Here is a 24,981-nt window from a genome sequence, read left to right on the forward strand (position 1 = left end):
GCTGAAGAGCAAGGAGCAGGCTAGCTTCCTACCTGGGAGAACTACAGTGGGAGACCCCAGTCTCAGAGGCCTCATGGGCCCTGGAAAAGAGCTGGGCCCATCAGGAAGACCCTCAGCCCCCTGAGGTCAAAATCTACACCCCTGAGGGAATTGGGAGAGAGGTGAGAGATAAAGAGGGGAGGTTTGGAAAGAGGTTCAGAAAGGCAGGAGCTCTTATGGCAGAGCCTGGGAAATAGCCCCATGTGTGTCCCCACACCATCCTCTGCCACTAGAGGGCTCAGAGATGCCCAAAGGTAGCCTGAGCCATAGAAGGTGCTCCCCGAATTATAATGCCAATACGGCAAGGGTGCCTACCCTGCTCTGAGGTAGGACCCAAAACATGGGACCTGGATCACTGAGGCCTCTTCCTTGCCCTAGGATCTTGTGCCTGGTTTTACAGCCAGGGTCCTAATATCCCAAGTCCATAAAATAAGACAGGCACATCCCTAAAGCACCACCTTTGCACAATGACCATATTTTAAACATCTTCAAATCAGATCCAAAGTACTATGCAGGATGCACATGATTTTAAAAAACAAATGAATAAATATGAAATACGACTTCTAAACTGGTTTTCTGGCTTTTCAAAGGCCCCACCCTCCAGGAAGCCTGTGTAAGTCTGAGGCTCCTGAGACCTCCTCTATGGTAGTGTCCCTTCTGTTTAACATTTTTGGACACGTCCCACCCAGCTCAGCTCCACTGTCCTGAAGGACAGACAAGGGGAAGGCTTCTGTCTGCATTTGAACTGCAGGGTTAAGGCAGCTTCCTGGGACAAGGTGGCGAGACCCTTGATGGGCGAGATAGGGGTGAAATTCTGGGGAATGGAGTCTGATGCGTGCTTCGGGAGGATCTCCCCAGGGGGTGGCTGAACCTCAGGGGTCCCCCGTCCAATCACAGTGCAGAGTCTTTGGAGGTACCCACTGGGCCTAGTTCCCTGGCCTGGCCACACATTCACTCTGCACACCGTCTAAGGAAAGCAGACAGGAGAAGGCCCCACTTGGAGGGGCTTCCTTACCTCCCTCTTGAGCGGAGCCACGTAAGCCCAGGAGTTGGTGGTGGGATCATAACGTTCCACAGCATTCAGATCGTTATGGTAGTCGCGACCCGCCACCGCATAGATGTACCTGCCCACAACACACACACACAGGTCGGCGTGTTCCTGCTGCAGGGACTGGATCTGGAACCAGCGGTTGTGCCTTGGGTCATACCTTTTGAGGGAACATGAAGGCAGTGCATCATTGATAGGCCAGAAAGCCTGCCCAGCAGGCCCACACCTCCTGCTCCATCACTGTACCCCAGCACCACTGTACCCTCACACCAGCACAGGCCTACCCACAGCCACACCAGCAGGCTGCTACATGCCTGAACACGGATATGTCCCCAGCATGGAGCCTGGAAAGCATGACCAGGAACTCGGGTTTCTGCCCATGATGCCATCATATTCTAGGGGTGACCTCATGGGGGGTTTCTAGCCCACCTATCTGTCCACCCCAGGCTGCCCCATCTCACCTATCCAGATCCATGGTCCCCACAGTCCCATCCCCATTGAAGAATGCCCATCCCTGGACAGGCACAACAGCCTCCCGGCCTATGGCCAATGCCAACACTCCCTCCAGAGTCGTCTGCCAGCATCCTGTCACAGACCACACCTCCATCACTTCAGGTACCTCTCCTAAGCTGTCCTGTTGCCAGCTGGTGGAATGAGAGCCATCTCCCACATCTCCTTCTTTCTCCATCAACCTTTTTTAAAAAGGTTTATTTATCATGAGAGAGCAAGAGAAAGCACAAATGGGGGAGGAGTAGAGAGGGAGAGAGAGAGAGAGTGAGATTGGGCGGGGGAATCTCAAGCAGGCTCCACACCGTCAGTGCAGAGTCCAACGTGGGACTCATAAACCGCGAGATCATGACCTGGGCCAAGTCTGATGCTTAACCAACTAAGCCACGCAGGCACCCCGGGGATATGATTTTTTAAAAGGCTGATGGAGAGGGGTGCCTGGATGGCTCAGTCGGTTAAGTGTCTGACTTCAGCTCAAATCATGGAGATCAAGCTCCGCACTGGGCTCTCTGCTGTCACCGCAGAGCCTGCTTTGGATCCTCTGTACCCCTCTCTGCCCATCCCCCACTCTCTCTCTCAAAAATAAACATTTTTTTAAAAAGTCGTATCCCCAAGCAACTTCATTCTGAGCTGCTTTGTGTGGCTGCCCCCCTCCCATAGCCCCCCTGAGGTCATGCTGCCCCTCATTTGCCTTTGAGGGGCCTCACATGCCCAACCCACAGGATCTCAATCACCCCAGGAGACAAGCTATCACCCCTCACTTCCTCCTCCTGCATGTCAGACCCACACTGCAAAGGCCTCCTAACCATCTCCAGCTGGCTGCTCACCGGTCCTGAACGGAACCCCATGCTCCCTCTGCCCACCGATCCTACCCTCAGCAGCAAAGCCCCCACTCACACCAAAATCCTCACTAGCCTAGCAGCTGAGGAGGCCCTTACAGCCCAGTCCACACCAACCTTGCCAGCACTCAGCCCTGCTGCACTCCATGCCCCAGGCCTGGCACTCCGTGGGGCACACAGGCGAGTATGCTACTTGGGTCAATACAGACAATTACAGAACCTTGAGGGACCAGGACCCTGAGAGCCCAAGGGCCAAGCCCACTCTTCCCCTGACCTGCATCTGGCCCCTTGCCTTGGACATCCACTCAGGCACCAGCATCTTGAGTGCCTGCTTCTGAAGCCTCCTTGCTCAATAGCTCATGCATAATTACAGCCGCTTTCAGGTAAGTGGTTATTTCTCCATAGAAAGACCAACCCCAAGAAGACAAGCTGAACTTCAACTGGCTCATTAGAGAGTGAGCAAAGTTTGCTTTGGTCTGGGTCTGTGCCCCACACTGGTTGGTGAAGAGACAAGTTTCATCCAGATGCGCTAGGCAGCTGCTTCTTCCTGCCTGCACCTTTTGGCCAGCTCTTCCCTGCCAGACAGGAATGACAGGAAACAAGGTGCTCAGGGGTTGGGGCCAACAGGAGAGAAAGAACACGCATGTGGGTCACACAGACCCAGGATGGACAGCTGGTCTGCCCCATCCAGCTGGGTGTGTCTAGGCATTGATTTCCCTCCCTTGACATTCACTCAGTTTCCGCACCTGGCCAACAGGGGGATGCCACCTGCCTCCAAAAGCTATCGTGAGGGCTCAGAAAGGGACTTCGTTAAGACTGACTCAAGTCTGTATTCCTAGACTTCGCTGTAACTCAGGGCTCAGTGAATTGAACAAAGATTACCATAGGTGAAATCATTCAGTCACTCTGCAAATATTCACCGGCGACCCAACATGGATCAGGCATGGTGCTCAGTGCTGCGAATCCAGAGGCAAACTCCAGACCAGGACCCTTCTTTCCATTGTAGATGGGAAGCAGGCTAAAGAGAACACGTAAGCAAGCACTCCATATAATGACAAACGCCACAAAGAACAAGAACAGAGGTAGAGAGAGGGTGATCTACTCAGAGATCATAATCTATTGGGCAGAGGGGGCCGGGAGGTCAGAGCTCTCTCACGGGGACCAGGAAGGGCCTCCCAAGGAGGTGGCGGTTAAGAACTCAATGACAAGAGGCCCAGCCAGTTGAAGGTCCAGCTGGGGACCGGAGCCCAAGCCAGTCCAGGGCTCGGCACTCGTGAGGCCCTGCCAACTGACTGGGGTGGCGCTTCCCACTGCCTTTCCTGTGTACAACACTCATTCATGTACATGTTCCCCCAACCCCGTGTCTAGTTAAGTGCAAGTCGGCATCATCCACCAGAGTGAGACAAGCAAGACCCACCCGATGCTTCCACTTGCTTCCTTCCGGCCCTCACAGCTTCCTCAGATGCACTCATTTGGATTTGCAGTTTCAGATTTAACACACGCACGTGTGCGTGCGTGCGTGTGCGTGCGCACACACACACACGCAATACATACACACACCATACATCAGTAATTTAGACACAATCACAGTTGCACTCGTTTCTTATCTCCCGACTGTGTCCTGTATTCCACATTTCTTTCTTGATTTTCTACTTTGTCAGAATAAGTTCTCAAGTAATATTTTTTCTAATAAAAACTAGCTACAGAAGGATATAAACAGTTCTAGTCACTTTAAGGCAGAATTTAGATCACCCTACTGCAAACTCGGAAGCTCAAGCTATAGTGGATACAAAACGCTCTGGAGTCCTTGTTAAATTGAGCAGACCGTTTTTCTTCTGTATTTCCACAACTTAAGCATTCCCATGGCTTTTTTTTTTTTGTTAATGTTTATTTACTTCTGAGAGAAAGCATGTGCAAGAGCAGGGAGGGGCAGAGAGAAAGGGGAACAGAGGATCCGAAGTGGGCTCTATGTTGACAGCAGTGGGCCCAATGAAGGGCTCAAAACTTACAAACTGTGAGATCATGACCTGAGCTGAAGTCGGACACTCAATCGACTGACCCACCCAGGTGCCCCAACATTCCCATGACTTTTTTTTTTAATGTTTATTTATTCTTTGAGAGAGAGAGAGAGAGAGAGAGAGAGAGAGAGCATGAGCATGAGCAGGGGAGGGGCAGAGAGAGGGAGACACAGAATCTGAAGCTGCTCCAGGCTCTGAGCTGTCAGCACAGAGACTGATGCGGGGCTCAAACTCACAAACCGTGAGATCATGACCTGAGCCGAAGTCAGATGCTTAACCAACTGAGCCACCCAGGCGCTCCAACACTCCTATGACTATTAATGAAGTCCATTACAATCAAAGAAATGTTTAAAATACATTTTAAATTCCAAACAGACATGGGAATGCCCCACGTTAAAAACAAGTGGCTATTCTAAGTAAGGTCAGAGGGCAAAAGGCCACTCCCAGGTAAGGCATATCAGTACAGGCTCTGCCCTCTCCCATCCGAAAGTAGGGTGTTCTTGGAAACCTTTCAGAAGTTGAAATGGCATAAAACAGAGTAATTGCAATTAGTTTACATGGAAAAAAATTTGAGCATTCCCAGGCCCAAAAAATAACCGTTCTCAGGGCTTTTCTGATACCTGAAGTCACACCTTGCTAATGAATGCACAAAATAAATGGAGATAAAGCACAGATGCTTACAAATAGAGTTCAAAGCTATGGTCACTTGATGCTGAGATGCTGGGTGTCATTCCTGGGGAAGGCACTTGGAAGGGCCATCTCGCTAAGGGTGCAAGCTCCTCTACAAAGGCTCACTGCTAAACCAATGCTGAACATGATCTTCTCTTTTCGTCTTGTTTTTGTAAAAGTGAAAATCCTCTTTGGAATTCTACTGGTTAGTGAAAATAGGCACTAACGTAGGTCTTTCATGAAAGCAAAGTGGAATAATGTGGACTTTTGAAAGCGGGGTGGGGGAGGAGTACAAATAAAATTTGCTCCAAGAGAGTTAACTTCCTATATGAAGCTCCTATACCAGTGTTCTGATATAATCTGTTAAGTCCTCAAGCCTCAAAATGCAAACTCTAACTAACTGCAAATTTTGTCTTTTCATATTCTGAGAGTCTATAGACCCTAAGACTGGTAAATTAAGGAAGGGGAGAGGGAAGAGAACCTAACTCTTAGACCATTCAAATTAAGACCCATCTGGCAGTTTTAAAAGTCTATGAAGAGATTAAAGGAACTCTCACCCTATAGAGAGAACAGACACCAGGGCCCTCACCACCACCCCATCACCCCAGGCAGATACCGCACCCCAACCCTCTGAGGTACCTCCCCTTGCCAGGTAGGCCTCACCAACCCTACCTGCCACAGTGACCTAACCTTCTCACTGGAGTTTGAGGCCATGGTTATCAAACACTGGTGCTGATACTAGCATTTTCCAGAGTTTGGCTTGGGACTCAGAGCACATGTTCACCAATGGGAAATTTAGACTAGTCTTGAGTGCAACGGACATCAAAGCAGTAAAAGGGCAGACTAAGGGCAGGCAGTGGACCCAACTGTTGCCCTGGGGCATGGCCCTCTGGGAAAGCCCCAGGGCTGGCCTCCCAGTGGGCACACAACCTCCCCGTTGTATGCTAATGGCTGGTGACCGTAACACCCTGGAGAGGTCTGTTTTGCAGGTCTGTGGGTTGCCTCAGCAGGGAGATGTGGCTTTGGCCCTCCCACTGTGAAAGTAACAGGCCCCTAAAAAGGAAGCTTTGAGGCTTTTCAAGGGAAGGCTGAACCTGGTGCTGCCACACCCACTCTGGAGGGTATTCTGTTAGAGAGAAAATCAAAGTATTGTTTCCTCCTTTCTGTACTCAGCATGTCCTCCGGTTTAACCTCAACTGAGCTGCCAAGCTTTGCATCTCATCAGTTTAACAAAGGTGATTTCTTCCCAGAAGTGCTGGGGCCCTCATGAGGCATGGCCAGGCCAGATCCCACCTCCACCCCCCAAAGATGGAAACATGAACATGAACTTGGTCAGTACCTCACAGCCATGGAAGCAGCTGGCAATCTCTCTCTCTGCAATGCCAGCTTTCCTTCAGCCTACAGAAGATGGAGACTTCCCACATGCACCAAATCCCACGATATCAAGCCAAAGCACAGTGGAGGGGCCCTAGACACCTAACGGTAGCTGAGGCTATGGGGATCTGCGTTGGTTTCTTTGTTCTGCCCTCAAAAATGGATTTGTGAGATCATAGCTCCATAGACTGACAGAGCTGGAAGCATCCTACAGACCATGACAGTCCACAAAACCCCCTCTTTTGGGTTTCTGTACTCAGTTCCAATGTGTGTTGGGGCAGGGCAGTGGCGGGGGGTGGGGTGGGGGGACCACAACACTTTCTGCATATTAATAAGCAATTCTTGGAACACCAACTGAGTCCTACAATTCAACTCAATTCTAACACTGTCTATCTGGAGAAAGCATCAGATCCCACAAGTTAAGGGCTCAGTCTATAAGATGCCTCCCCACCCCACCTGTCCCCATTTCAGACACTACTCACAAGCTCAGGCTGTTTACTATGCTTTTGACCTACCAGCTACCAACTGGAGGTTCCAATAACCCTCTCTGGCTCAGAATATCACTCTGAAGCACCAGGTTGTGCCTGTGACCAACTGGCTATAAATCAGAGGTTCCCATGAACCCCTACTTGGGTTTCAATTAACCTTCTAGAGCGGCTCACAGAACTCAGAAAAACATATTTACTAGATTACCTGTTTGTTATAAAAGGATATAAATCAGGAACAGCCATAGCCAGACAGGAAGAGATAGATAGAGCAAGGTCTGGGGAAAGAGTAGGGAGCTTCCTTGCCCCCTCCAGGTGTGCCAATCTCCCAGCACGTCCAACTCGGTGTTCACCAATCCCGAAGCTCTCCCAACCCCCTCTTTTGGGATTTGATGGAGGCTTCACAATATAGGCATGATTGATTAAATCACTGGCCACTGGCGACTGACTCAGCCACCAGCCCTTCTGCCCTCCCCAAGGTCAGCGGGTAGGCCTGAAATTCCAACCCTCTAACCACAGGGCTGGTTCTCCCAGTAACCAGCACCGCCTTACACTTGGGGTCTTCCAAAGTCACCTCATTAACATAACACAAGACAAAATTAGCACTCTCCTCCCTTGGGAAATTCTGAGTTCTGGGAGCTGTGAACCAGAAACTGTGGATATAGACCTAACATATAGCAAAAACATATATAGTACATCACAATATCCCACTCCTTCTTGAAAAACTGCCTCCTCAGAGGACCTCGGGAGACCCCATGTCCAGCAACACCACTGACGACAGGGCAGGCAAGGGTGGTGAAACCTGGCACGAGGTTCCGCGATGCCTGTCTTTTGGGTCCCGTAGGCTGAGAACTGTACACTGCAGAAGAGGGAGGGAGGACGGGAAGCCATCCTCCACCAACGCCTGTGCTTCAGAGGGCAGAGCTGCCTAGCAGAGGGAGCCCTGGACGATACATGTCAAAGCCGGAGAGGGTGAGATGGAAGGAGAAGCTGCCCTGCCCAGTGTTCCTGGCAACTAGGTCCCCTCCCTGTGTTTGGCCAGTCCAAGTGCACAATCACAACCTAGACCCTCACCAACAAGACAGTGGGTATGACCCATGGTGAGTGGGTTTGAGAGGAAAAGAACAGCGAAAGGAAGCATGCTGGGTCCCCTCTTCCTTGCCTCACCACAGCCCTCACTCTTCAAATTAACCTGGACTTTACTCCACAAAACAGACCTACCCGATGAGCCACAAGATTAATTTAAAAGGCTACAGCCTCGGCCCTCGCAGACCCCACTCCATAAGCAGCCTCCTAGGCCCACAACTCCTGCACCACAGCGTCACCCACAGACCAAGTCTCAGCCAAGCACCCATGCCTACCTCCAGCACCGGGACTCGGCACGAAAGCCCTGGACATTGTTGTCCCCTCCGATCAGGTACACAAAGTTGTTGAGCACCGCAATGCCCTGGTTGGACATGCGGGGAGCCAGGGAGGCGGTAAAGTGCTTCCACTCTCCCAGCAGGGGGTTCAGGTACTTGGCCTGGTCACTCAGGACAGTGGATGGCGTGGAATGAATGCCCCCAAAGCCCACAACACACTGGAAGTCCGACCGCAGCTCTGTCTGAGGGCCCTGCAAGCTGGGCTGCAGGCTCTCATTGCGGTGGTACATGAGGGCATTGGCCACCGTGTCCCTCAGTGGGCTGGGGTCCAGCTTATCGTGCAGCCGCTGGAGGACCTCAGCTTCCATCAGGGGGAAACGCACGGTCTCAAGGAGCTTGGGGGGCTCGTGCAGTGAGATCTGGTCGGCCTGCACCTGCTCCAGGGTGTAATGGTAGAGCAGGGCACCCTCATACACTTCGGTCTCACAGGAGACCTCCAGGCGGTTGCTGCTAAGGAGGGAGTAGACCTTCTCCAGGGGAAGCTGGCGGTACTTGTCAGTCCGAGAGAAGGCCACAAAGTTTTTGAGGATGTAGGTGTCCAGCTGCTCAGTCAGACGGCTCAAGTCAAACAGCTCCGCCAGCCGGTAGACATCAAGGATGTTCTCTTCATCCACCCAGGACATGAGGAAATCACAGCAGAAATGGATGATTTCTGGGATCTGTGAAAAGAACAAGCCCCATTCAAGCCTGGGCTGGGAACAGTGTCTGAGTGAGGGAGACAGAGGATAACAGGGGACGCGAAGCTATTGTTTACAGCTGGCCCCCTTCCACCGCCCCTGACCTTTCCTGAAGTGGAGGCCTGGCGCAGCTGCTCTCCCCCAATAGTAGAGATGATTGGGGCTCACTGCAGACTGACTTGGTTTAAACCTGGGCTTCAAAGAGATCTGTAGCACATTCTTAACCTCTCTGAGCCTCAGTTTCCTCATTTATAAGAGGAGCGATTAAAGTAGAGAGCAGTCCTGGATTAGAAGAATAAATATTGTTAAAACATCAATACTACCCAAAGCAATCTACACATTCAATCGATCCCAATCAAAACGCGCTGGCATTCTTCTCAAAGCTAGAACAATCCTAAAGTTTGTATGGAACCACAAGAAGATCCCGAATAGCCAAAGTGATACTGAAAAAGAAAACCAAAGCAGGAGGCATCACAAGCCCAGACTTTACCCTCTACTACAAAGCTGTAAACATCAAGACAGTATGGTATTGGTACAAAAACAGACACATACACCAATGGAATAGAATAGAGAACCCAGAATTAGACTCACAAATGTATGGCCAACTAATCTTTGACAAAGCAGGAAATAGCATCCAATGGAAAAAAGTCTCTTTAGCAAATGGTGCTGGGAGAACTGGACATGTAGAAGAATGAAACTAGATCACTTTCTTACACCATATACAAAAATAAACTCAAAATGGATGAAAGACCTCAATGTGAGACAGGAAACCTTCAAAACCCTAGAGGAGAAAGCAGGCAACAACCTCTTTGACCTCAGCTGCAGCAATTTCTTACTTGACACATCTCCAAAGGCAAGAGAATTAAAACCAAAAATGAACCACTGGGACCTCATCAAGATAAAAAGCTTCTGCACTGCAAAGGAAACAATCAACAAAACTAAAAGGCAACCAACGGAATGGGAAAAGATATTTTGCAAATAACATATCGGATAAAGGACTAGTATCCAAAATCTATAAAGAACTTACCAACCTCAACACCCAAAAAACAAATAATCCAGTAAAGAAATGAGCAGAAGACATGAATAGACACTTTTCCAAAGAAGACATCCAGATGGCCAACAGACACATGAAAAGATGCTCAATGTCACTCATCATCAGGGAAACACAAATCAAAGCCACACTGAGATACCACCTCACACCAGAGTGGCTAAAATTAACAACTCAGGAAACAATAGATGCTAGCAAGGAAATGGAGAAACAGGAACCCTCTTGCACTGTTGGTGGGAATGCAAACTGGTGCAGCTGCTCTGGAAAGTGTGGAGGTTCCTGAAAAAATTAAAAATAGAACTACCCTATGACCCAGAAATGGCACTACTAGGAATTTACCCAAGGGATACAGGGGTGCTGATTTATAGGGGCACATGTACCCCAATGTTTATAGCAGTGCTTTCAACATTGGCCAAATTATGGAAAGAGCCTAAATGTTCATGAACTGATGAATGGATAAAGATGTGGTTTATATATATAATGGAATACTACTTGGCAATGAGAAAGAATGAAATCATGTCATTTGCAGCAACATGGATGGAACAGGAAGGTATTATGCTGAGTGAAAAAGTCAGTCAGAAAAGGACAGATATCATATGTTTTCACTCATATGTGGATCTTAAGAAACTTAACAGAAGACCATGGGGGAAGGGAAGGGGAAAAAAATAGTTACAAACAAAGAGGGAGGGAGGCAAACTGCAAAAGACTCTTAAATACTGAGAACAAACTGAGGGTGGATGGGGGGGTGGGGGAGAGGGGAAAATGGGTGATGGGCATTGAGGAGGGCACTTGCTGGGATCAGCACTGGGTGTTGTATTTAACACCAATTTGACAATAAATTATATTAAAAAAATAAGAAAACCAAAAAAAATAATTAACTCAAAAAAAATAAAAATGAAAAAAAAATAAAATAAAGTGGAGAGCAGTAAGTTGAAGATGAGATGGTACCCAGGAACTACCTGGCACAGAGTAAAACCTTTCAGATCAGAAGTATTGAATCTCCAGAGAATCAGGAAGCAGCACAGTGGCCACTGTATCAATTACCCCTGGTTTGGAAGGTACCTAGGACTCATGCCCCCCCCACCCAGGCTCTCTAGAAACATCCAGCTCTCTTGTCCTGCCACAACCCCCACAACTGCAGGCTCAGCCAAAGATGCAGGCCCAGGGAACCCACCCCCTTCCCCAGGAGATGGCCCTGAAGCACCCACGCGCTAAGAACTGCCAGCAGAGCGTTCCAGACGCTTGCCTAGCACCCATCCTGGGAATCCCACTAGGTTCTTAAAAGGCTGGGAGCCACCCTGCTTGGGCAGAGGCCCGCATGACTCCAGCTAGCACAGGGGTCACAGGTGGCTGGCACTTGCCCGTGTCCAATCATGCAGAAGAACGAATGAGATGGAAGGAAAGCGAGAGACAACACTGCTGAGGTGGGAGCTGAGAAGTGAGCCACAGGCTTAGAGGCCACCTGGTGATTAAACAACCAGAGCACGGCAGGGCGGAAACAGAGCGGAGGGCTCTGGGGAAAGCTGCCCAAGCATTGCTATGTTCTTTAGGAAAACAGGATTTTAGAATAGCCCTAAAAGCGGAAATGCCTTGAGGTGCTGGGTTGCTTAGTCGGTAAGCATCCGACTTTGGCTCAGGTCATGATCTCACAGTTCCTGAGTACGAGCCCCACATGGGGCTCTGTGCTGACAGTGTGGAGCCTAGAGCCCGCTTTGAGTTTTGTGTCTCCCTCTCTCTCTGCCCCTCCCCCACCCCCACTCACACTGTTTCTCTCTCTTTCTCTCTTCCAAAAATAAACATTAAAAAAAATTTTAATGTGAATCTCTCACTTATCATCAACAAATTAACCATTGCACATACAATAATTCTGCTGGTATGTGAAGCTTATTAATAAACGTTTAAAATCTTTTTACCTTTATTTTTTTCACATTCACAAGATACTCAGTGCTTGCCAGGTCACAAGATGAGAGCTGAAGGAAAACCTGCCAAGTGCCAGGAATGCGTCTGCCCCACATGGACCATTCCCACTGTGTTTTGTTAAGCCCTAAAAGTTCACTTGACCACCTGTTTTCTCCCTTGGCAGGCACTTCTGCTTTGCCTTGTCTTCCTAAAATACTACTTCTGATCTGTCACGGGCCAGGACACTGAGGACCAGTTTCTGGATAGAAAGTGAGAGCAAACAGCTCTCAGTGGGTCAGAGAAGCAGCTCCTGAAGAATCCAGGGGCCATGTCATTGTCTCCTTTCCATCCTCATGGTCACAGCAGTGGACCCTCTGCTGGGGAAGCTCACAGAGGAATCACCCCAGGCCTGCCCAGTGCAGGAGCCCACAAGAGGCTCGGAGAAAGGAATCATTGCTAGAGGTTACCCAGTGGTGACAGTCTCACTGGGATTCAGATCCAAGTCTCTGGGGACACCACGAACAGTGTGATCCTGAATTAGTGCAAGGCACAGAGCAAGGGGAGAATGTGGTCACTGGCTACATGAACAAACAGGACCCTGGTGGGCCTATGGACTTGGAACTCTTATGCCAAGTCAAACTTGCTTTAAAAACCACATTGCAAGGCACTTGTTGGGATGAGCACTGGGTGTTATATGTAAGTGATGAATCACTAAATTCTACTCCTGAAACCATTACCACGCTGTATGTTAACTGGCTGGGATTTGAATAAAATTAAAAACAAAACAAAAAACAAAAAAACCCAAAAACACACAAATAAAAAACAAAAAACAAAACTGCAGGGGCACCAGGGGTGCTCAGTTGGTTGAGCATCTGACTCTTGATTTCGGCTCAGGTCATGATCCCAGGGTTGTGGGATCAAGCCCCTCATTGGGCTCCACATTTACAGTGCCTGTTTGGGATTCTCTTTCCTCTCTCTCTTCCCCTCCCACGTGCTTGTTCTCTCTCAAAATAAATAAGCATTAAAAAAAAAAAAAAAAAAAAGGAACATTGCATAGAATCCCAATATGTTAAAAATCAAATCCCCAAAAGCCAGGCTGCTCAAGGTGAAGCAGGGATGCCCATCCCATGCTACCCCTCACAATGACCTCAGAGACACTAAAGTGCTCAGGAGCACTGGCTCTACCCACTTGTGGCATAGGAAGAGCTGTGGTCAAACCAACCCAACAAGTACGGGCCAAGTGCCCCCCACCCGCCCATGTGTGAGTGAATGTGCAGGGAACTGCCGGGGCCCTGCCACGCAGGGTGGGGCCTCCTGACACCCCTAAACAGGTTGGTTTTCCGGACCTGCATTCTTTCTGATGGCCCCAAACATGCTCTGACCTGAGAAAAGGTCAGGATAATAAACTCACCATAGCATTTCATTTTCACTTTCAACAAATGTAAGGCGAGAAGTCTCTCCAGCCAGAGGAAACCATCTGATGATGGCTCCTGAGAGCAAAGGCACAGGCAGGCCCAGCCCTGAGTGACTGTACCCACACTGCCGAGCTAATATAGCCTTCTAAAATGTAAGTCACACTGTCAAAGCCTCAGAAAACTTTTGGCGTTCTGTAGGAAAACAACTATTCAAAGTTCAATGACAAAAAGGAAAGTGGTTTCAAACAGACTGACAAAGCCAAGTGGGGGGACGAGCAGAAAGGGTCTGGGCAACCATGGGAGCTCAGCTTTGTCGGACGCTGGGGCACGAAGGACATCACATACCCACCTCAGGGTTGGCCCCCGTGTTTACCTGCAGGATCTTCTGAGTGACAGAGAGGCCAGGTAGAAGGAAAGGAACCAGCAGAAGAGCAGAGGGCAAAGGCAGAGAAGGAGCCTGGACCTGGAGGCATTTGGAGCAGCTATGCTTCAGTGCCCAGAACTGGCTGAGCCATGTACCACCCAAGAGCCTCTGCCCGACCTGTAGTCTCTTTTGCTGCCTGGCATCTTCGCCTGCTGATCCTCCTCATACCACTGCCCTGCAGACACCTGCAGAACACCCCTGGGTTTGGGTCTGCCTTGCTGGAGCGAGGGCAGCCTCACCTGCAGCTGGCAGGCAGCAACCAGCGTCTCCTGAACATTGCTCAGGCTGAGCTCCAACTCAGAGGTATAAATGAAATGCAGGATTTGGCACATGGCATTGTAGGACACGCCGTGGATCAGGACCTCTTCCTGCTCCATCTCCTTCAATCCTCCAGCAAACATCCCTCTGCAAAGAAAAACATGAAACAGTGTTGTCGTATCAATGTATTATCAATCAGAATGCCAGCCCAGGCCGCAAAGAGTGAGAGCATCCAGAACAGGAGGCAGGCTGACCCAGCAGTGACGTGCAATAGAGTATCAGCTCACTCTGTGCTCTGGGCACTGATGCTTGCCACAGAAGGTGCCCACAAACTCCTGACCAAATTTGGACAGCCATCCTAGAAATCACCATCATGGGCTGCAAGGTGTCATGAATGAGCCTCTTAGGGACAGGGACAATGTCCAGCTTGCTTTCTGCTGTATCCATGATATACTTCCTGGATCACAGCAGCAGCCCGGGGCATGTCATGAAAGAATGGATGAATGGGAAACAATAAAACTCATTCCATTCAAAATATATTAACTGAGCGCCTAACTATACCAATCAGAGTCAAAGGTGTAACAGTCAAGTAAAGTGTAAGATTCCTACTTACATGGAGTTTGATGCTAGAGAGAACAGCAAGTAAAGAACAAGGCATTTCTGAGTGAGGAAATGCTAGGAAGAAACACAACTGGGCATCTGATCTAGGAGTACCCAGCTGGGAGAGGGGAGCGGTGGAGAGTGATGAGAAGCAGAGACAGGCTAGCTCTCAGGAACCAAGATGGGGCTGGGTGGCACCTCACCAGCCAGCAGACAGCATTCCAGGTAGAGGAGACGGGTGCCAAAGTCCTGGGGCAAGGATGAGTTCAGCAAACAAGGCAGCCAGGTAAGGGCAAGGAAGAAGTGAACAGGTAAGACAGGGCCAGGTCCTGCTTCCCCCAGGTCAAGACTGAGCCAGGATTAAAATCCAGGCACTGTCAGGGAACTTTACACAGGAGAGTGGTATGAGTAGACTTTGCAGGAGGGAGGGTTCCTGCAGGCCTGGGGAGGGCCCAGTGGCAGGGAGAATATGCTGAAGAACCGAATCTAGGAGAGCACTGGAGGAATCAGGGCCCTTGGCTGGGTTAGCTGGGCTGATGGGGACTTGGGAGGAATGGGGCCAGAGAGCACAGTTACCATCAGTGAGATGCCTCTGAGGCATCCCAGTGGGGAGCCACTTAATTAGTTGTTCAGAGGGAAGAAGGTTGGGGGAGAAAGGGGAGGCAGCAGGGCTGAAATATGACAGTCAGCAACATACAGAGGACAGAGTAGCTATTTTTTACCTTTTGTTTATTTTTCGACTAGGTAAATTATATGTGCAGTACATGACTTAAAATATACAACAGGGTGAAAGTCTCCCTCTAGCAGCCCTTCCTCCTCTGCTCCAGGCCATCAGTTCCTCTTCCCAGGGCAGCACTATACCCAGAGGCACTCCATGTATGCACCTTGTATTCTACATCACGTTTTGATTTAGCAATGCATCTTGGAAATGGCTCCTTACTGGTATACATAGGGCTGCCCCTCTTCCTGTAAAGGCTATCATGGTTGATTTAACCCCCTGCTGCTGGGATACACCTGGGTTACTTCTAATCTCCTATTATTTCACCAGACGGATGGTCTTACATTTTGCTTAAGTGCTTGCCAGGATTCTTATGAAAGCAATTGCTGGGACACAGGGTTTATATATATTTATACTTTGATAGTACCGCCTACATACTAACAATCTTCTAAGGGAGAAATCTTATAATGAACCAGACAGATAATCTTGTCAAGTGTTTAAGTGCCATTATTTCTTCTTCTTCTTCTTCTTCTTCTTCTTCTTCTTCTTCTTCTTCTTCTTCTTCTTCTTCTTTAATAAGCTCTACACCCAATATAGGGCTTGAACTCACGACCTCGAGATCAAGAGTCACGTGCTCTTCTGACTGAGACAGCCAGGTGCTCCTTAAAGTGTCATTTCTATATTCTTTCTGAACAGTCCAGATTCTTTGTCCATTTTCTATTAGACTCTGTCTTGTTAATTTGAAAAATCTGCCCTTTTTTGGATGAGTTGAAATTTTTTCTTCTACCTCAGATCTTTTGATTTTATGATGCCTTTTGTCATGGAGAAGTCTGTCTGTTTTGAATGCAAATTTCTCATTTTCTCTTTTTTGCCTGTGAGTTTTATGCCAAACTTAAAACAGCTCTTCCCTATGAGGGAAAAACATCAAAAACATTTATCCAGGGGGCACCTGGGTAGCTCAGTCAGTTAAACATCTGACTTTGGCTCAAGTTATGATCTCAGTTTGTGGGTTTGGGCCCCGCGTTGTGCTCTGAGCTGACAGCTGGGAGCCTGGAGCCTGCTTCCGATTCTGTGTCTCCCTCACTGCCCCTCTCCCATTTGTGCTCCCTCTCTTTCTGAAACAAACAAACAAACAAACATTTAAAAACAAAAAACAAAAAAAACCCAGGGGCACCTGGGTGGCTCAATCGGTTAAGCGTCCAACTTCTGCTCAGGTCATGATCTTAGGGCTCCTAACTTTGAGCCCCACATCAGGCTCTGTGCTAACAGCTCGGAGCCTGGAGCCTGCTTCTGATTCTGTGTCTCCCTCTCTCTCTGCCCCTCCCCTGCTCACACTCTGTGTCTCCCTCTCAAAAATAAATAAACATAAAAAAAATTTTAAAAACAGTCCAACTTTATGTTTTTCAAGAGGACTACCCCATCATCACCTTCCCCCACTTGGGATGCCATCTCTACCACACACAAAGTTCGTGGTAGGCTTGTGTCTGTGTTCAAACCTCTCATCTTTCCCAGTAACATTCCAACATTTCTTCAGGCACCAGGAGCCTGGATTACTGCAGCTCTGTTACATGCATTAACTAACGTAGGGTAGGGCCAGTCTCCTTTCATTACCTTCTCAACAATTTCCTGGCCTTGCTTGCTTTTGAAAAATTGGACTTTAGAATCAGTATGTGCAATTCCCGCCCCCATAAAGTCTCTTGATTTAAAAAAAAAAAATTTTATGTTGGGGCGCCTGGTTGGCTCAGTCGGCTGAATGTCTGTCTTCAGCTCAGGTCAAGATCTTATGGTTTGTGAGTTGGAGTCCGGCGTTGGGCTCTGTGCTGATAGCTCAGAGCCTGGAGCCTGCTTCAGATTCTGTGTCTCCCTCTCTGCCCCTCCCCTACTCGTGCTCTTTCTCAAAAATAAACATTAAAAAATAAAAAATAAAAAATTTTTAATGTTTATTTACTTTGGGGGGGAGGGAGGGGCAGATAGAGAGAGGGACAGGGGATCTGAAACAGGCTCTGTGCTGATAGCAGAGAACCTGAGGCCGGGCATGAACTCACAAACTGAAATCATAACCTGAGCTGAAGTCAGATGCCCAACCAACTGAGCCACCAGGTGCCTCAAGTCTCTTGATGTTTTTATAGGGAATGCATTACACATCCAGACTCATACAGAGAGAGCTAGCATCTTTGTGATGGACACAATGGACTCTATCTCACAAGCCAGCCTCTGGGTCTCTTTGCAGGTCTTATAGGTCACCTGCTCACAGACCTGACACTCGCACGTTATGTCTAATTCCTAGATATTTTACTCCATGCATACACTCTCAGGGGGTGCTTTCCCACTCTGTGGTACCCTGACTCACTCTTTGGGGTATCCAAGCATTGCGTGGACCTTGACTAGATCCTGAATGGAGAGGGGTGGGAGGAGATGGAAAACATTTTGAGGAAAACTAGGGAAATCTAAATATGAACATCAGATAAAATTATAGAATGACTGTAAATGTTCTTAGATTTATAATGGTACTAAAGATATACCAGAGAAGGCCCTTATTCTTAGAAGTGCAATAAAGTATTTCCAGTAAAACTGTCATAGCTGCAACTTACTCTGAAGTGAATATGCAAAATGTTAACCAATGAAGCTAAGCAAAGGTCACAGGTGTGTTCACTCCACTGATCTTGCAGCTTTTCTATAGGATTGATATCTTTCAAAACAAGAGTTAGGGAGGGAAAAAAAGGCCAAAAGAAAAATAAAATATGCAGGACCTCCTTCTGGTTTTGTTGTTTTTAACCAAAAATGGGTGCTTAATTCTTTATCATAGTCTTACCCCTTTTCTGTAACACTGAAATTATGTCAAAATAAAAACTTTAAAAGGGGAAAAACTTTTAAAATGATGTCCATACCTCATACCTATTAGGATGGCCCACTACCAAAAAAAAAAAAAAAAAAACCCAAAAACAAAAACAAAAACAAAAGAACCAAAAACAAAGTAACAAGTGTTGGTGAGAATACAGAGAAAATGGAACCCTTCTGCATTGTTGGAGGGAATGTTAAACTGATGGCAGCTGCTGTGGAAAACAGCATGGCAATTCCTCAAAAAATTAAACATAGAATTAACATATGACCCAGCAATTCCACTTTTGGGTACATACCCAAAAGAACTGAAAGGAAGGTGTTAAGAAGGTATTTGTACATCCACATTCATAACAGCATCATTCACAATAGCCAAGAGGCAAAACAACCCAAGTATCCATTGAGAAATGAATGGATTAACAAAATGGTATATTCATACAATGAGACATTGTTCAGCCTTAAAGAGGAAGGAAATTCTGACACATACTACAACGTGAATGAAACTTGAGATTATGCTAAGTGAAAGAAACCAGTCACAAAAGGACAAATACATATGATTCCACTTATAAAAAGTTCTAGAGGGGTGCCTGGGTGGTTCAGTAAGTTAAGCATCAACTCTTGATTTTGGCTCAGGTCATGATCTCAAGGTTCATGGGGCTCCACGCTCAGTGCGGAGCCTGCTTGGGTTTCTCTCTCTCCCTTGCTCTCTGCCCCTCTCCTTGCTTGCATGTGTATGGACATGCACACATGAGCTCTCAAAATAAATGTTAAAAAAAAAAAGTTCCTAGAAACAGAAAGTGAAATGGTAGGGCTGGGAGGAGGGTATGGAAAGCTGTTGTTTAATGGGTGCAGAATTTCAGTTTTGCGAGATGATAAAGTTCTAGAGACCCCTTCCACAACAGTGTGAATACACTTAACACTATTCAGCTGTACTCTTAAAAACTGGGTGGCTCAGTTGGTTAAGCGTCTGACTTCAGCTCAGGTCATGATCTCTCAGTTCATGGGTTCAAGCCCTGCGTTGGGCTCTCTGCTGTCAGCTCAGAACCTGCTTCAGACGGTCTCCCTCTCTCTGCCCCTCCCCTGCTTGCACACACACGTGCATACTCTCTCTCTCTCTCAAAAATAAACATGAAAAAAATGGTTAAGATGGTAAATCTTATCGTATATGCTTAAAATCACAGCAGGGGACCAACAAAATAAATGCAGGGCATGACCACCACAGAACACTGCAGAATCATAATGAGGGCTGCCTCTACTGCTAGGATACCATAACCAGATGTCCAGTAAGCTCCCTCTGATGTCCAGTGAGGAACATTCCCTACATGAGCTTGTTCAGGCCCCCAATCCCTGGTCCAAACCCTAGAGGCCCAAGTGTGTTTCAGAATTCAAAAGGCTTCAACTGGAAAAACACTGCACCCATGCCATGTATGATGTCACACCCCTGAAGGGCCTAGGTCAGTATCTCATATCCAAACTCCTTAATATTTCCAAGTATACTGAGTGGGATAAAAATAAAATAAAATTAGGGAGGGAGCCAAACCATAAGAGACTCTTAAAAACTGAGAATAAACTGAGGGTTGATGGGGGGTGGGAGGGAAGGGAAAGGGGGTGATGGTCATTGAGGAGAGCACCTGTTGGGATGAGCACTGGGTGTTGTATGGAAACCAATTTGACAATAAATTTCATATAATAAAATAAAATAAAATAAAATAAGCCTCCTATGAGTTTAGGGTAGGTTTTGTGGTTCAGTAAATTTGTACCAAAATTAAAAAACAAAAACAAAAACAAAAACCTCATAGAAAAAATGGCAATGTGGGAGAACCCACCTTTCCCTATCCCCCACAAAATCAACCACTAGACAGCTACCAACTAACAAAAATAGCTCTAAAGAGACCCCCTGAACACATTTATGACATTTTGGCAATGTGGTACAACAACAAAAAAACAAAACAATTTGTCAATTTCAGGACCAGTATTTGCAAAAATAAACAGTGTACAGATGAATAGGAACTTCTGAAAATAGTTACCATGGGGGGTGAGGGGGAGGTGGGGAGATGATATGGAAGGAAGGGCAGGGGTAAAGTGGTGCTTTCAACTTTTTTCCCACATATTCAAAAAGTATTTTAGCTGTGGGAATGGATGCTGATGTCTGTGGAGGACTACAGACAAGGTCCCCTTTGAGCGATTAAGGACGACTTGCATTATAAAAAAGATTCTGACATGGAAACAAAGCCTCCCTGGGCTATGGTCTGTTGCTTTGCAAGTAACATTAGGGACAGTGGTGTTCTGGAGCTCTGTACTGAGGTCTCACTGAACACGTCATGCTGTCATTCACAAACAAGCTGAAGTTTTCTTGTGTGTTGGCTAATCTCTCCAATTTTGATACCTGTGTTATATAACTCTCTTTTTTAAAAATTTGGAAACTTCTGGGGCGCCTGGGTGGCTCAGATGGTTGAGCATCCAACTTCGGCTCAGGTCATGATCTCGCAGTTTCTGAGTTCGAGCCCCGTGTCAGGCTCTGTGCCGACAGCTCAGAACCTAGAGTCTGCTTTGGGTTCTGTGTCTCCCTCACTCTCTGCCCCTCCCCTGCTCACACTCTCTTTCTCTCAAAAATAAATAAACGTTAAAAAAATTTTAAAAAATAATAATAATTTGGAAATTTCCTTTCTCTTTATCTGCTATGAAAAAGCTTAAATGGCATTAGAGTTTGTTCATAAAAGGGATAACTCCCCAGGATGTGTCTGGGCTTCATGCTTTCATGGAAAATAGAACTTTCTGTTTCAGGTATGAAGTTCTATCAATACACACTTTGTAGAAAATCATCAGTTTTATTCAAATTTTCAAAATCACAGACATTGAGTTAAGTTGACTGTCTTACAATTCACAGTATGAAAACAGGGAGGGATACATGACCCAGAGAGGCCACATACAATACAGAACACTTGAGCCATCTGACACACAGCCCAGGAGTAGACAGGGCAAAGCAGGAGAGGGTTACAGGAGCCAAAAGATTAGTACAGTGGACAGTTCTTACCACAAGCCAAAAAACCAAGACCCAAGATCACGGTTTAGTCAATCCCTAAACCCTGCACAGAGTGCATACCAAAGGAGGTTTCCTGTAGGGGGCGCCTCTTAAGAAAAGTGCCATCCAGCTCTTTAGCCCCAAGAGGTCAGCAGCCGCCTGCAGGGAGGAGCTAGCCCTGAGAGGCAGGGGCTGGGAAAAGGTGCAAGACAAGAAGAGCAAGCTCCCCAGAGGAAGATGCACCTCAGCTGGGCCTGGAAGATATCACTGCAGGGCAGGAAAGGCAGAGAAGGGCAGCACTGCTGAGTAACAGCAAAAACAGGGGCAAGAGAGCCTGCCCATGTCTGCCCTAGGCCACCACTGGTCATGTTCTGTATAAACTTTCGGGAAAACAGGAGGCCAATACTTATACCATGAAAAAATATTTCACTCAATCTGGGGCGCCCGGCTAGATCAGTTGGAGGAGCATGTGACTCTTGATCTCAGGGTCATGAGTTCAAGCCTCACATTGGAATAGAGATTACTTAAAAAACAAACAAAAAAGCCCAAGAACTATAACCAATACTTGAAGACGAAACAATCAGAATCAGAACTGGAATGGGAATCAGGTAGCCATGGCTGGGGCTCACTCCTGAGCCTCCTCTCACAAGCATGCAATGAGGGCAGTGGCACCAATTCTTCCCAATGTGCCAATGGCTGGGATGGGGTCATGCAGGAAGCCATGAGAAACCCCAAGGGACAAAGAATCCAGGGAGGAAGGAAGAAGGTCAGAGACTTAGGCCCTCAAGATGAGAAGGTGTGGGCCAGAAGGTCGACAGCCAGGGAAGGGGCACAAAAGGCACAATTCCTCACATCACATGGCTATGTGGACACTACATATACAGGACTGACCACTCAGCCTTGGTCTTGGCACCTGCTCGGGTGGGCTTCTAACCAGCCTTACAAGAACACCACTAGGGGAGGGGGGCACTAAAAGACTAAGGTATAAAGTGCCACAATGTCTTAAAAAAGGTGTGTATGGGGGCGCCTGGGTGGCTCAGTCAGTTAAGCACCTGACTCTTGATTTCGGCTTAGGTCATGATCCCAGGGTCATTAGATGGGGCCCTGTTGTCAGGCTCTGCACTGTGTGTGGAGCCTGCTTAAGATTCTCTCCCTCCCCCTCTCTCTTTCTCCCTCTCTCCCTCTCTCCCCCCTCACCCATCCCTCCCTACTGGCATGCACACGAGTGTACTCTCCCAAACAAAAGAGGGAGGCATGTATGTGTGTGTGTCTGTGTGTGTGAAGAGAAAGGAAATATGACAAAATGTCAACAACTGGTATTAAGATGTTCGTAATATTCTTTCAACTTTTCCACAGATCTGAAATTTTTCAAAATGAAATATTGGGGAAACCAGAGTAAAAACCAGTATAAAACAAAAATGTGTTTTATACCAAGATACAGAAAATTCATTTTATAAAACACAACAAAGTCTAGCATTGGCTTTTTAAAAAAAACAGGAAGAAAGGGGGGCGCTTGGCTGGTTCAGTCAGAAAAGCATGCGACTCTTGACCTTGGGGTTGTGAGTTCGAGCCCCTTGTTGGGTATAGAGATTACTTAAAAATAAATAAATAAAAGAGAAATAGGAAAAAAGAGAAGGTGCCCCAAAAACAAGACAGCTGGAAGAAAAACAGATTCAAAAACCCCTCTGTCCCACTCACTGTTGGGGAGTCATCACAACAAGCAGTGGGAGAAGCTCGGGGAGAAGCAAGGGACTTGGCAGCTTCTGGCTGGTCCCTCCCACCAGATCACTGTGGGTGCCAACACAATACCTAGTGGAGCCAGGACTACCTGTTACCTTACTCGTAAGAACAGAACACGTGACGTAACTCACCTGAAGTAATCGCAGGACGCAGCCAGCAGGATTCGATGGGCCTCGATGTGTCTCCCCTCCACCACCAGGACCACATCAAAGAGGATGCCACTGTCCCGGAGAGCCAGCAGCCCCCGGAGCAGAGCCTGGGAGTGCTGTGCACTCCGGTAAGTGTTGTTGACACAATGAGGGTGTGAGGGCTGCACAGGCAACTTGCACAGCTGAGTGAACTCCTGCTCCTCTGCCATCCTGACCACCACACCAGACCTCACCACTGCGGCTGTCAGCTGGCAAGACAGAGGGGACACAGAATAAGCCAGGGAGGTAACACCACACAATACGCAGACTGGCCAGCTCTCCTCCCAAGTGGCACCTGCTGCTCCTGGCACTTTTGTTCCTCCCACCAGCACACCTGTGCTTCCCCTGTGGTTTTGTTTTTTTTCTTTTTTTTTTTTTTTTTTAATTTTTTTTTTTCCAACGTTTATTTATTTTTGGGACAGAGAGAGACAGAGCATGAACGGGCGAGGGGCAGAGAGAGAGGGAGACACAGAATCGGAAACAGGCTCCAGGCTCTGAGCCATCAGCCCAGAGCCCGACGCGGGGCTCGAACTCACGGACCGCAAGATCGTGACCTGGCTGAAGTCGGACGCTTAACCGACTGCGCCACCCAGGCGCCCCTTTTTTTTTCTTTTTAAACATTTATTCAGTTTTGAGAGATAGAGAGAGTGCAAGTGGGGGAGGGGCAGACACAGAGGGAGACACAGAATCTGGAGCAGGCTCCAGGCTCTGAGCTGTCAGCACAGAGCCCGACTCAAGCTGGGCTAGAACTCACCGACAGTTGAGATTGTGACCTGAGCCCAAGTCGGCCATTTAACTGAATGAGCCACACAGGTGCCCTGCCCCTGTGGTCTTAAACCCCTGAATTTCCTCTTCCCTCCCACTGCTCATCTGAACCTGGAGCCTCCTTCCTGATGACCTGTGTGTCCCTTCATCTCTAAGATTCTTCATTAAATTTTATCTCCTTTAGCATCTCTGGGAAACAAAAGGTTCTGGAAACAGACTGACCTTGGTTGAGGCCCTGGCCCTACCACAGATTCACTGCATGACCAACCTGAGTTCAGGATCCTCAAATGAAAAAAGGGAAATAAAATCACCCCTCCTGTTCAGAAAGTCTAAAACTGGTAAACAATGAATATAAAGCATCAGCACAGAACAGGTTCTCAAGAGCTCTTCCTCTCTGCCATTAAGAAAGAACAAACCCTGGGTGCCTGGTGGCTCAGTTGGTTAAGCGTTCAACTTTAGCTCAGGTCTTGATTTCAAAGTTCGTAAGTTTGAGCTCCACATCAGGCTCTGTACTCACAGTGAGGAGCCTGCCTGGATCCTCTGTCTCCCTCTCTGTCTGCCCCTCCTGTGGGTATGCTCTCTCTCTTTCAAAAATAATAAACATTAAAAAAAAAAAAAAAAAGAGCCTGAGTATCACAGTCAGCTAAGCATCTGACTTCAGATCATGATCTCAAGGTTCGTGAGTCTGGGCCTTGCTTCAGGCTCTCTACTGCAGAGCCCGTTTAAGATCCTCCATCTCCTGGTCTCTCTGCCCCTCCCGCAGGTGTGCACCCTCTCTCTCTCTCAAAAATAAACATTTAAAATAAAATTAAACAATTGAATAGGTAAATAAAAGAACAAAACTGGGGCACCTGGCTGGCTCAGTCAGTAGAGCATGCAACTCTTTAATCTCGGGGTTGTGAGTTCAAGCCCCACATTGGGTACAGAGTTTACTTAAAAAAGAGAGAGAGGGGCGCCTGGGTGGCGCAGTCGGTTAAGCGTCCGACTTC

The 24,981-nt window shown here is 47.7% G+C and overlaps 1 protein-coding gene across 2 annotated transcripts in view; it reads right to left on the minus strand.

The window, feature by feature from the left end:
• Positions 1–24,981, minus strand: part of KLHL22 (kelch like family member 22) — a 41,511-nt gene that overhangs the window by 11,073 nt on the left and 5,457 nt on the right. For both annotated transcript variants that reach the window (XM_025933406.2, XM_086682291.1), the window contains exons 2-5: positions 23,171–23,436; positions 14,103–14,268; positions 8,341–9,059; positions 1,055–1,247 (exon numbers count right to left, since the gene is read on the minus strand). In XM_025933406.2, coding sequence (XP_025789191.1) covers positions 1,055–1,247; positions 8,341–9,059; positions 14,103–14,268; positions 23,171–23,397 — 1,305 coding nt within the window. In that variant the 5' untranslated portion in view covers positions 23,398–23,436. The remainder of the gene's footprint in view (positions 1–1,054; positions 1,248–8,340; positions 9,060–14,102; positions 14,269–23,170; positions 23,437–24,981) is intronic.

Source organism: Puma concolor, chromosome D3, assembly GCF_028749965.1.
Source record: "Puma concolor isolate L17-30 chromosome D3, mPumCon1.1.hap2, whole genome shotgun sequence".
Taxonomy (NCBI): domain Eukaryota; kingdom Metazoa; phylum Chordata; class Mammalia; order Carnivora; family Felidae; genus Puma; species Puma concolor.